Source organism: Euprymna scolopes, chromosome 29, assembly GCF_053919585.1.
Source record: "Euprymna scolopes isolate OS-2025 chromosome 29, ASM5391958v1, whole genome shotgun sequence".
Classification (NCBI taxonomy): Eukaryota; Metazoa; Mollusca; class Cephalopoda; order Sepiida; family Sepiolidae; genus Euprymna; species Euprymna scolopes.
In genome coordinates this window covers 61,708,315-61,722,513 of record NC_136510.1, presented here as the reverse complement: position 1 = coordinate 61,722,513, position 14,199 = coordinate 61,708,315, and the positions used below count along the sequence as shown (strand labels likewise).

The window sequence follows — 14,199 nt, the reverse complement described above, 5'->3', positions numbered from 1 at the left end:
AAAACAGAAAGAGTAATAATAGCAGTGAAACAGGTAATGATGAGGTGGGTACTAGGAATAAGAGAAACAGACGCAAGAAACAGGTTTGGTTTAATCCGCCGTTTAGCGAACATATCCAAAACAATATACCTAGGGAATTTTACAGAATAATTGACAAAAATTTCCCACCTGAGAATAGATTAAGCAGAATAATTAATAGAAACTCGGTAAAACTATCTTTCTCCACCTCAGCCAACTTAGCCAACACTATAATAAGTTCTAATAACAGGAAAATAAGCAAAATAATAAGTCAGTATAGGATGAACATGTTTTAGAGAGAAAATGTAACTGCAGAATACTTGGTAATTGTCCGTTGGGTGGTGAATGCTTAACCTCAGAAATAGTGTACAAATGTGAGATTAAGGTCGATAATATTAATAACATATACCTTGGGGCCACGGGAAACGCTTTTAAGGAAAGGTACAGAAACTACGTTGAATCCTTTAAAAATGAACCGGAGATGGAAACTAATAGAGAAGGTGTTAATGTTAGAAGCGGGGATGGTACAAGAATCAAAATTAGAAATAAAAAGAGGAATACAACTACATTAGGTGATTGGGGCAGGGAACTTCATAGAAACGAAAAAGATTTTGAATTGAAAGTGTCAGTAGATAGACGTAGTAAGTATAGACCTGGGAAATCAAAAGGGTGCAATCTGTGTTTACTGGAAGCCTTCTACAGAGTGAATTCTAAAGAAGAAATATTAAATAAAATGCTGGATGTCTTCACAGGAATAGATTTTTGCTATCACGTCTTAAACGTAGCTGAGGTAAAAAAAAAAAAAAAAAAAAAAAAAACATTCTGGGAAAAATAAAGGTTCTTGAGTTCAAGGCCAAAGTTAATATAGAGTTAAATAGCTAAGAATGATTAAATTAGATGTGATGAATGATCTAGAAAGCAAATCTGGAATCTAATATTCTACACTAGAAACACATTTTTAGAAATAAAGACCATGGATTACTAGATAAGAAATTTAGATCTATAATAAGGATTAATAAAGATTAGCAATATTGTTTCAAAATTGGGAACACAATTTTAGTCATATTGATGGTGGAATAATTGATGCCGTTTTCAGATCAATAAAATAGCTTAACAAAAAATTAGCAATATGAAATTAATTGATTTAAAAAATAGTAATTAAAGAATGCGGATTAATTGATACTGTTTTTAGATCAGTAAAACTTGAAAAATCTTAGCTTAAATTTTAAAATCTTAGCTTAATATTTTACTCTTGTTCTAAACGATTGAATTCAAAAATCCAAGGTGAACCCCCAGTTTCATTGGAGTAAAACGTTCATGGAGCTAAGGATTAGATTTATTATTAGAATACTTATTAATGGGATAAGTATATAAGAACTTGATTCCTGAATTGTTATTTTGTATTAAAGCCACGCGTAACTCCAGGAAATTATGGTTGGATTGCAAACGTAGGTTAAATCTATGGTAATAAACTTAATATCATGGTTAAGGCATGATTTCCAGACTTATATTTTGAATAGGTTAGCCTAGTTTTAATTTGATTTGTTTAATTACTAAATAAATCATAAATGCATATTTAGGAATTTACCAAACTAGAAACATCGAATGGCCTCAGTTACTTCCTTTTCATCGTTATGATGACATATTAGGATTTTGGTAACTTATATTCTCAACAAAACCTTTAAAATTTCGAACTTACAGAGATATCTCCTTTTCTACATCAAAAATATCCGATAATCGTAAATCGTAATAGGAAAGAACAAAAGAAAATAAAAAATAAATAAAAAATAGATTGAGATCCTTAATTTTAAATGAAGAATGAGAATGAACTAAGTATAAAGTAATGTTAAACTTTATTTCATTATATTGAATAAGTTTTAAACAAAAACTTTTCTTAAATCACATAAATATGTTGGCCGATATTTTTGTAAATAAACAAAGCGAATTCCTGATACGAAACTAACGTAGAATCGTAACGATTTATCTGAGTTGATTAGTCCTGATTAAAAATAAAAATATTTTTCAAAAAAGTTAAATTCAATAAAGAAATATAGAAATTTAATTTAAGAAATCAATGACTATTATTAATAAAGCATATTAAATGGACATAGGTAATTAGTGGTAACATCGTATGATATTTAGTTCGACATTTTTTTTATATAAAGATACAAAAATAGGTAAATATATAAATCTTTTAAAAAAAGTTGCAAGGATGCGATAGAGGTAAAAAAATTCGCTTGTTTTCCTTTCCTTATAAGGAAATGGTTTCCATAATGTTTGTTTTTTTAAAGCGTTTTTTATTCAATAATCTGAAGAAAGGCTGTTTTTGTTAAAATTTTCAAACGACATAATGTTTGAATGTGTCCGAATGGTCTTGAAACAATTGTAACTAATAATGAAATACACTATGTGTTGCTATCAACCCATTAGTTGAAGTTTTGTTTTTTGTTACAACAATATATGAGGGCTCAATTATGAAATATGATAATTTTGTAGCTTGCAGTTTAAGTCATCTCTTCTTTTTGGCTTAAAATTTATTGGTGTATGAACGATTATTGAATTATATAAACCCAGCAAAATTCGGAATAATGCAAATAAGAATATATATATATATATATATATATATATATATATATATATATATATATATATATATATACTAGACTATCCGTAGCCCGCTATGGAATTGATGTATGAGCATGACACTCATGATGTAAAGAAAATATTTTTTGTGACATAACAGGAACATTTCTATGAAAGTATCTTAAAATAAAAAAAGAATATAGATAGATTTCTATGAGTCGTTCTGTTTATAATTGTTTTTTTGTTGTTTTTTTAAAACTTACAGCCATTGAATTATAAGTAGTTTGCCATACTTATAGGTAAATGTGCACTGAACAGATATCATAATACTTAAAGTTAAATTCAAATTTTGATATATCTTTTTTAAATGAAATTGTTAGTCTAAAGTACAGAATAGTTAAAACACTCTCTCCATATTAAGAATAGCTTCTTAAATAGAAAATGAAAATAAAATATAATTTTTTTTCATTTATTTTAAACAAACATTCATGACTCATTGGTTCAAATATTTAATTTATATGTCAATAATAAGGTCAATAAAACTAATTAAGACAATGCGGAAATGAACGATGTAAAAAAAGCAAAAAGTATTAACAATTGTTTGGATAATGTAAACGCGAAAAAAAAGCAATTGGAACACTGAAAACATACACAGTAAAACAATACGTTTTATTGTCATGTTGATTATGTATTTGTAACGCAATTTAAGAAACATATTTTTGGGATTATTTATTTATTTTGATAGTGTAAAAGAAAATGTATGAATGTTTTTAAGAAAGGTGTATTAAAAATGGAGAATAAATTAAAATTAAAATGTAAATTTGTTTACGCTGTTTGTTTGGGTTTTTTTAATTCAATTTTCACCCCAAACAAGGCACAGTTCCACTTTGAAGTAGCGGGCTACTATCAGGGACATAATTTGCGAGGCATTATGAAGGGAGATGAGTAGAAAGATGTTTGTTCACATTGCACTTGAACTTCTGCATATCAGTACAGTTGGGAAAACAGAATCCCGGAAGGGAGGTCCAAAAAATTGCAGTTCTGGGGAAGAAACTATTGAAGTAAAAGGCTTTCTTGCACCTAGGGATCTCTACTATAAAGGGGTGGGACTTAGTTACTTGTCGGGTTAGTCGGGAGTAGTTACGTGTTTGCAGTTTATCAGAGCATTCACCATTAAAGTATTTGTAGAAAAGGCAGAGGGATGCAACATCTCGTCGATGGGACAGAGGCTGAAGCCTAGATGACAGTTCAGGACTTATCAGGTTGGCGACTCTCTTTTGAACCCTGTCCAGGAGTGAGAGACAAGCAGCAGATGCACCAGCCCAAATGTGACAACAGTACTCCATACATGGGCGAATGGTGTCCTCTGTACAGGATAATTTCAGGCGTAAGTAATTTTCTAGCACGGTAAACAGAGCCCACTTTCTTTGCAGCAGCCTTAGCAATGCTCTCAATGTATCTATTCCAGTTCATGTTCCCTGTAAACATTAGGCCCAGGAGTTTAAAAGAAGTACTTTCAAGCTATTGGTGGTAGAGATGTCTTGTAGATAACTACAAGACATCTCTACCACCAATAGCAGTGGCCAAGAACACATTGCTTGAAAGTACTTCTTTTAAACTCCTCAGCCTAACGGAAGTAAACATGCTTAGTCTTGGCATCATTGAATATGACCATCCATTTTTGTCCCCATTCCACTACAGATTGGAGGTAATCCTCTAGTGTTTCTGCCATTTCCTTAGATATGTGTTCATTTGTTTTCCCCTCATATCTGTTATAGAGAGTGGTGTCATCGGCAAATATACCCATCTCTGAAACAATTTTATCAAGGAGGTCATTTATGAATATCAGGAATAATAAAGGTCCAAGAATAGACCCCTGAGGTACTCCTGCATTTATGTCATATTGTTTAGATGTACGACCGGTGAGGACAACTTGGATTTTCTCTTACTTAAGAAGGATTTAATTACATTATGTATTCTTCCAGAGATACCATATGCTCTAATTTTCCTTAGAAGACCATCGTGCCATACCCTGTCAAAAGCCTTAGATATATCCTTCCCCTGTTTTGTCCAGTGAACGGTATATACGTTCAGAGACTACACTTGATATCTGCTGTTGAACGGGTTAGCCTGAATCCATATTGTTTGTGAGTCAGGAGTTTAGCAGCTGTTAGGTGCAGGACTAGGGCTTGATTAACTAAGGACTCAAATATTTTGGCGAAAAGTGGGAGGAGGCGATAATTTAGTGGGCCAGTTCTTTCACCAGAATTCTTGAAGACTGGTACCACAGAAGCGGTTTATGTTTATGTACGCATGCACAACCGGAAGTCGTAAACAGGATGTAGGGTTACAACACCCGTTACAAGGTCATTTGAGTTTATATATATATACATTTTTTTTTTTTTGACAAACGGACTTTTTTTTTTCTCCGGTTGACAAAATAACTTACAAACTTTAAGTGAAATAGCACACCCTTTCTTGTCAATAAAAAAGCACATGAAACACTTATTACTAGACGATTTAATTGACATTAACTCATCAACCAGTTTGAACTGTGAAAGTTACCAATCTGATCATGTACTGAATACAGGATGAAGGTATCTTCTTGAAATCGGGGTACTAATTATTTGACTGCGCATTAATGAGTTGTGGGGAAGTCTCTATTGGCATTTATGAAGTCACATAAGTGTATATCTATGTACATTGTGTACACTCCGAAACTAATCGATCATTATAAGGTTGGAACATGTGAGGTGTAAATGTGAGTAATGTTGACTATCAGTTTTTGTGAACATTCAGATACTGTCAATTCTTTTAGACCTTAATAAATTTTCTTGAAATATTAATTTCTTTAAAGGAATGCTGGAGGTGTTTAATAGATTTTTATCACAATAGGAATAAAAATTCTAAAATGTTATTATTGTTACATTAAATTAAGAAATCCCTCAATATTTTAAAAAAGTATTTCTGCATATTTGTAAATTTTAAATATGTCTACATGCTACGTATCATCCTCAGGATGCCGACTACTCTAGAGAAAGTCCACTTTTTGTGTCAAAGAGCAGCTGTCCTGATGCGTGAAGGAGCAACCCTAATATCGAGTGGGGCGGGAACACTTAGCTGGTGGAATATTTACATCGAGGACCAGCCGCTTGGTAAGGGGCATAATCTTTATTGACTCATTTTCTTGTTCTGTTATCACCTAATCGATGAAGATTCTTCGATCATCTCTCTCTGTGCTCTGCCACACCCACACACAAACTTGTGTGATTGTCACTCATGAAATTGTCGCATGCAAATCATTAACAAATTTTACTTTTATTTTATCATTACAGCAAGTTGTTACATACCGGAGAGCAATGACGAATCTGTTCCCGCATTAGCCACAAACGATGATGATGAAATTCTTTTAACCGGCGACACAAAAGGTTTTATTCAAGTCTGGAACATTACAGATTATTGCATTAGAAAAACATTAACGGTAAGAAGACATGTTTATTGATGTTGCTATTTATCATATTAGTAGATTCATGATAATTAAGTTCCCATTTGCAAGCAATTGATAGTAACTATATACCAGACGATCCTGTAATAATTTGGTATTTTCATAATTATTATTTAATACTGGCATCATGAAAAATAAAAAAGCCACAATGATCATTAAGCGCAAAATGTTAAATGCCTGTTGTGAAATATGGTAGCGAAACATGAGCACCTAATGCAGCAATACACACAATAAAAGAAACACTAGGATCAGACAAATAACTCACAAAACATCATAACTAGCATACGAACAGCTAAACATAAATGGACAGGTCATCTTTCAAGATATACACTTAACCGGTGAACACTTGGAGCGACAGAATGGACCCCAAGAGAATAGAAAAAAATCAGTTGGAGAGACGAGATCGACAGCCAACTGGGTCCTACAGGGTCATGCCTAAATAATAAAGTGGAAGGAAACCATTATTATAAAAAACGCATTTTATTATTTTTAGAATAATAAATTATATCCTCATCGAATATACGACTTGTTAGTTATATTCTATATGATTTTACTAATGTAATTTATCATTGCAAAACTTTCTATTTTTTAAATAATCTGAGATCTAAAATTTTGCAGTAAATGTTCTTTTGCAATCCCTAGTTTTCTGTCATTAGGTTTACATTCATTTTCAAAATTCTAGCATAATATTGAATTCATTTGTTTTGCAAAAGATAATCATGAAAATCTGATCCATCCTAACTTTCGTTTCAATCTGAATAGCGCAATAGAATAAAGAATGTAATAAAGTTGAATACATCATGTAATCATTCAGGTGGAAAGAAATCGACCAAAGCAGCTGTACGCATGGAAAGGTCACGAAGGAGCGGTGGTCAGTGTGGAATACGTACAACATGATGCCGATTTCCTTATCCTCAGTGCATCTGTGGACAAAACGGCAAAATTATGGACAGTTGATGGACGATTGGTAGGAATTTTCGGTCAGGTAAAAATCGGTGAATGTCCACGTTTCTGTTTCTTTTTGGCGTTCGTTTCGTAAATATTTGTTTTATCAATGAATTGATCGAATTTTTTTTAGTTTTTAAACATTCTTTACAGTAGAACCCCGGTAGTCCCGAGATACGGTAACCCTGGGATACGTTTTTCAAGTTACGATGTATTTCCGGCCCGGTGTTATTGATAATGTTATTTTATTACATGCACGTGTATTATATATTGTACTGTATTTTGTTACTAATTTTTAATATGCACAATATAAAGTTTAGCTTATGCCCCGCTATACGGCGATTTCACCACTCCAGCAACTGATTGATGTCGTATCCCGGGGTTCTACTGTATTTGCATCTGTTCACAAGGAAATTCATGCTTTATGAAATGAAACATTTTCAGACAACATTACTCGCAAAGAAACAAAATAGTCCAATGAAAATATTTACAAACAAAACCTCCTATATTTATAAATAACTAACGGGGGTGCTCAACGTTGCCCAGGTGTTCGGAGGTGTGTGTTGAGTCAAAAAAAAATGTGTTAGTAGGGAGGCAGGCTCGAACCCATGAACCCGTGATGTGAATGCGGAAAAGAACGTAGAAGAAAACCTGACATCTTACCGCTACTCTATAATGCCACAGGAAGTGAAAGGCGTTCAAATTAAGCATTGTCGATCAAAAAGTTGACCTACAGAGTGATTCTTAACTTATTAAGAATTACGCAGGCGCAGAAATGAACGTTGGCTGAAGGCCAGTTAAGCTTTACGGTTTCTGCGTTTTATTCATTAGTTTCCCCATGATGTTGGGGAAAACCAGCCCCTCCCCCACAAGAAGGGGGAGCTCTCCGAATGAATAGCAATTGTTTGATATGAAGGTTTCCCTGACATTGATCAAAGAAAATAAAGAATAAACGAACGAAATAATCGTTTTTAATATTAAAACTGTTTAAAAATCGGAAAAAACAGCGAACGTGATGGAAAACAAAGAATAAGCTAACTAAAAGAAAAATAGCATAAATAACCCGATGCAAATGTTAAAACTTCTGAAAAACATCGGGAAAAAAGCAAAAAAAAAACAGCGAACGTGATGGAAAAATAAGAAAAAAGGGAAAATAAAGAATAAAAGGCATAAATAACCCTGGTTAAATATTAAAACTTAAAAAAAAATGTCCTATATATCGGTGCGAACACAAACTTTAAGACAACGACGATGTCACTATAGCCACTACTCTACGATCGCGCGGGTCATGTAACATCCTTTTTTTTCTATTTAAATTAATTCAAGAAAGAACTTTTTGCGCATGCGTGTTTGGTTAAATTGTCATAAAGGAAAGATTTTTTGCTCATTTCAAACGTCAATTTCTATAGGAAATAATTGACCGTTTTTCTAATTTTTACATATTATTTGATCAAGACATCGCCCTTTCAGACAGTACCGTTTCGACCCTGTCCGGTGCTGCTGAGAAAAGATTTAGCAAGACATACATACATACATACATACATACATACATACATACATACATACATGCATTTAAACAGACAGTTAAGATTTATATAATAGACTAGCCTGGGTGCCCGGCGTTGCCGGTTGTTTGAAGTGTGTTGAGCAAAAAAAAGTGGTAGTAGTGAAAGTGGCGAACGTTTAAATTAAGGCTAGTCAATCGAAAAGAGAGGATGACTTTCGAAAATATCGGTGAAAAAACGATCCCTCCTTGTAGAAAAGTGCCCAGTTGAGGGTGAAGAAATTTGTCAACTTTTCGATATTTATCGTTCGAGGGGTTGAGCTTCAAAATGATACCGATTTTATGAAAATCCGTTCCCTCTGTCAAAAGTTTTAGGCAGAAATACATACATACATTTATATTATAGGTAAAGATGATGATGCAAAAGAACCTTATTGGTAAAACAGGATCTCGTACTTTCTGAAAAAAACAAAACATGAAACAATGTTACAATGAAAATATTCGTATGCTAAAACTTCCAAACAAAATTATCAGGAAAAAAAGGAAATTTCCCATTAAAATAGTAAAATCCAACTCCGTTTCCATATATTATTTGACATTTCGATGTCGCTGTTATCTGCTAACAGATTGAAAAGAAAGAAAACAATGAAGAAGAGCATATAGTAATATGTTAGCAGAGGTTGCTTTTGGATCGATCATCTCTCTGTCACCATCATTATCAGTATTCATAAGAAAAGGTTATGCCGTGATGACTATAACACTATAACACCCCACTTCAGCCTTGTCTGGTATGGAGTCCAATATTTTTCTTGTCAGGATTTATCGCAATTAAGCCCGTAATCTTCTATGTTCAAAAGCCGGTTGTGGTATGGTAATCTCAAACATGTTACATATGACATCCGTTAGATCTTCATCTGGGAGGAGTTCTACATGTTTTGGAACATGTAGAAAGAGAATTGTTCTTAAATTTTAAAACGTCCCTCCGTGACTTTATTCTAATGTCTTAGGTTAGTACAAATGTATCAAATACCGCTTTTATCTTCCTTACATAAAACGTAGGTATAGGGTGGAACAATGAAATTGTCATCCTAGTAAAGACGATATGATTTCATTTCCGTTTGATGAAAACCGGAATTCTGTTTTTTAGCTGCAGACAATCTACTAGTTGGCCAGTTAAGAATCAGTGCAGATCAATTGGCCAGTGTAAAAATCTCAAGAGTGATAGGAGCCTCCTATCATGTCTTAACGTAACACAATATTCAACGAGAGAAATCCGAGATGCGTCGCTGTACAACTCATGCTCTTTACTGATCCAAATCATGACAACAAGACTATTGCCAGCACCTACAAAATGCATCGCTGGATTGCCACAAATAACAGGGACCTGTCCAGGGTGATGAAAACAAGTGAGGGCCACATCATGCCACTTCACATCTTTGAAGTCGGCATGAAAGGCAACACCAAAGTGTATCTGGATGTGCTGAAAAGTATGGTGACCCCCTGGTGCAGTCACGTGGCCACTGTCAAACCTTGGGTGTGGTAGTAGGATTCGGCGCCGGCCCACAAATCCTTCTGGAGGAGTGCTACGACTTTGTACTCTTCTCTCACTGCCCTCTCCTTCCTCGAACCGCTGGACTACTTCGTTTTGTTACACGTCAAGAACATCACCAACATGACCTCCCACAACACCAAAGCCAGCCTGATTGCCGCCATCTGCCGAGTATTCACTAAGCTCCCGCCGGCGCCTGTGGAAAATACATGCTCCCAGTTCCGGACCTGTATCGAGCCAGTTATTGAGGCTGAAGGCGGCTACACTGACTAGATGTCAGCTCTACTACATAATCAAATTATCTGATTTTTTTTCCATAAAAATTTTAAAATAAAGCTGTAGTGTTGTTTTTTTTTAGGCGACGCTTTTATCGTTCCACCATACATAAGGACTCATTCTATAGATCTGCAAAAATAATTGTATGACCTTTTCGATAAGAGTACTTCACGTATTCCTAGTAATAAATAAACTTTTTTTTTAACGGTCTAATTCCTACAATCTGTATTATAAAGATGTTCGTATCTCCTAAAATACAAAGCAAATGTAATTTGGTTTTCAGGAGCGTAAGTGAAATCCTTGACGGCTTTTAGAGGAAATCCGCTTTTATCTTTATTCAACATTTTAATCCTATTAAATGCTTCTGTTTTTGTTGCGTATGAATGAAAATATCTTCAATTTTTACAGCCTGGCCTCGGCCATTTGGTTCAACATTTTTTTTTTTTTTTTTTTTTTTGTCAAGGATGAGAGTTCATATAGAAACGTTATTTTAATTTGAATAAAATAAAATACGCATCAAGTTTTGTAGTTGAAGAAAATTTGTTGAAAATGCGATTTTCTGGCAGAGGGAAGATTCATTTTGTGGTTTTAGTAAAACCTTTTTAAGGGTTTATCAAAATATATCATCCTGTTAACAAAATTAACGATTAGCAATCTACGTTTGCAATTCACAGAGAACTATTTTTTTATACTGAGTTGCCCAAAAAGTTCGGTTGTGTTTTAAGGAAATTCAAGCAGCTTGTTTAGAAATATAGCCAAATTTTTTCATTCGCACGAATAAGAAATCTTGAGAATGTCTGAAATTTGTCAAACAACAATTTTCTTCAACTACAGCTTTCACTTGATCTATCTTTGTTCAAAGTGAGCAGTATCTCTTACTGAATGTAACTTTTTCAGAAACGAGCAAGCAATTTATGGCACACCTGTTCTGTAAAAACATTGTCCTCCTACACATATCTTTATGTACATTTCGGTAGATTTTTATTCCTTTTCTAATTGAAAAAAAAAAAACCTGGACTCGATTCTCAGCGACACTCTCCGCTCTAGCCAGTTTCCATCCGGTTCTCGAGAACTCAACAGCTCGACTCTCTCAAACATCTTAACTCCCGGCCTTATATTATCTCATTTATGTAAATTAATGCGCAATCAAACCTGATGATTCGTCGCCTTCTCGTGTCCCATCGCTCGGGTTTTGAGTTCGCACATGCAGCCGGGGCAGCCCACCTCCGTGACTGCAGTCACACTCAATTTTCACTACAAGTAAAAAAGCATCAGATCTTCCATTTAAAGGCTTGAAGTACTGTAAGAACTGCTCGGTGGCTTATAACACACTAACGCCAATCTAATTTCCACACTTACAGGATTGTCGAACCCAATATATTGTTATGAACCAATATATTGTTATAACTAATAAAGCTAATTTAGGAATTTTTGTGACTATTTTTTCCATATAGATATTCCATTTCAACCGAGAATAATAACATCACATTATTTTTATCTTTTGGGAAGGTGTGGTGCACTAATCCTAAAAGGTATTTTTTATCTTCACTTTCATATATGTGTATAAATATTGGAACGTTTGTTCAAGATGTTGTTTCTCGTTTAACATAAATTTGATTTCTTTGTTTTTACTTTTGGATGTTACACATTAATTTAGTTTCTTAATTGCTTTGTAAATGTTAATTATTTCAAATTATATGATTATTGTTAAAACACATTACTATGGATGTTGTGGATTAGACAATTAGAGTTAGAAAACTATATTTGTTCATCGATTTATATTGATCAGTATTGATTTGATTTTACTACAAATTGCATTCTTTTTAATAACATGTTTGCTACAGTATTACGATAACAAATCTGCAAGCATAATGACATCAGACCGAGATAGTAATCTTTGTGGCTTTTTGTAGAAACAGTTATGGAGTTTGAAATCGCTCAACAGCCGGGTTTTCGATTCAAATAAAAATGGTAAGCAGTTTTACTTTTATTACACATTCGCTTTTATTAAAGCTAAAAGGATAAGTCAAACTTATGTCCAGTTTCTGTAATGTAATATTACGTATTTAAATACGAAAAACTGTCAAATGTAAATCTTTTGGGAAAATATTAGATTCTGCTCACTGCACATTTCCGGCGTTGCCCGGGAATCTTTGTATTTCATTTGTTTTTGTTATGTTGTATGTTTTTGTTTTGCCAATAATTTTTACAGCAGGATTAATACTTCCAAATTTCTATCTAATTTTAAAGGATGTAAATGACTTCTTGATAAAAAGCAAAATGAATGTGTGTGTATTCAGTAATAATACATATGTTTTAAAGTTGATTACCATTTAAGCTAGGGCCATTTATAAATATTCGATTAATAAAAATAATGTAGAAGTGAAAACATTCATACATGAATTTGCCTTGTAGATCGATTAAGTTTACAAAGATGTGTTTTATGGGTTTATAGGTTTCAAGGTGTGTTTTATAGGTTTCAAAAATGTATTTTTATAGGTTTATAGGTTTCAAGATGCGTTTTAAAGGTCTCAAAGATGTGTTTTATAGGTCTCAAAGATGTTTTGTTTAGGTTTACGAAGATGTGCTTCATAAGTTTCAATCTATGACGCAACACAATAAGAGTTCAATCATGAAAACTTTAAACCTAATACATCAGTTCGTAACTCTTGTTAGCAGGTCTCTTTTCCCAAAATTATGTGCCGGTGTTTCAACCTTTCAAGCGGATATTTTTGTTCTTTTTATCCCACAGCAAAGACGTTTGTTCCTCGCATAAGCAGCATCAGTGTCTTTTCTTTTTTTTTCAACAACAAAAAGCAAAAAAAAAAAAAACACGCAAACGTGGTGGCATCCAAAAACAAAATGACGCCTGTTGAGCAAAGAAAAACGTCTTTATGCTGCCACTTTAAACTCCCAACAACGCTGAAATTTACATAATCGCCTTAATCTTGTATCTAAAAGTTTCTAGGTTCGTATGCCACTGTTTCCTTACAGCAAGTGTATACTAACCACAGCTGCTTATTTATATGTGTGTAGTGTTGTAAGTAAATGAAGACGTAAAATGAAACCTCTTTCCAAGGCTTTATTGAACAAAATTCAACAAAACAATTTAAATGAAAATATTTTAAACAGTAAGAACAAAACAATTTAAATGAAAATATAACGATCTTCCCCACTTGTAAAAGAGATTGTAAATAGTTTTTTGTTTTATAAATCCAGTCGCTGGACTGGTCTGAGAATTCTGCGAGATCGGGTGGAGGTAGTTCGCTATTCGAAGAACCGGTGGTCCTCTGGGAAATGAATCTTCCCGGCCATCATTATGTCGTATTCGTGTATGTGTAGGGTTAGCTTCGATGCGTTCCACTACCTCGACAATCGAGTCATATTTGCTTCTGTTACCAAACAGTTTTAACAATACCTCCCCGGAGTCACAGAGCCAAACAGGTAAAGCAGTACCAGTAGAAGAGTGCCTTTCAAAGTTGAACATGAGTTCGTGAGGAGTTGCATTTGTAGTAGTGCACAGCGGGGAGCAAATAGCATTTAAAATATCCTGTAGAACATCCTGCCAAGCGCTAAGGGGTAATCGTCTAGATTCCAGAACTAATAACAGTGTTCCAAATAATACCGTTGTAGCGCTCGTAATGACTGTTGCCTCTTGGGTTGTATGCAGTAGTGTTGCTGTATCCAAGTCGCATCAAATTTTTTTTGAATTCTTCCGACATAAACGAAGTTCCTCGATCGGAATGCATAAATGAAGGGAGTCCGAATATGGAGAAAATATTTGTCAGGCATTGGATTGCGGTTAGCGAAGAATAGTCG

The 14,199-nt window shown here is 33.9% G+C and overlaps 1 protein-coding gene across 9 annotated transcripts in view; it reads left to right on the top strand.

Moving 5' to 3' along the window:
- LOC145252666 (cilia- and flagella-associated protein 337-like) overlaps positions 1-14,199 on the top strand; it is a 482,634-nt gene that overhangs the window by 395,999 nt on the left and 72,436 nt on the right. For all 9 annotated transcript variants that reach the window (XM_080112440.1, XM_080112445.1, XM_080112446.1 and 6 more), the window contains 4 exons: positions 5,620-5,756; positions 5,937-6,082; positions 6,921-7,091; positions 12,294-12,351. In XM_080112440.1, coding sequence (XP_079968566.1) covers positions 5,620-5,756; positions 5,937-6,082; positions 6,921-7,091; positions 12,294-12,351 — 512 coding nt within the window. The remainder of the gene's footprint in view (positions 1-5,619; positions 5,757-5,936; positions 6,083-6,920; positions 7,092-12,293; positions 12,352-14,199) is intronic.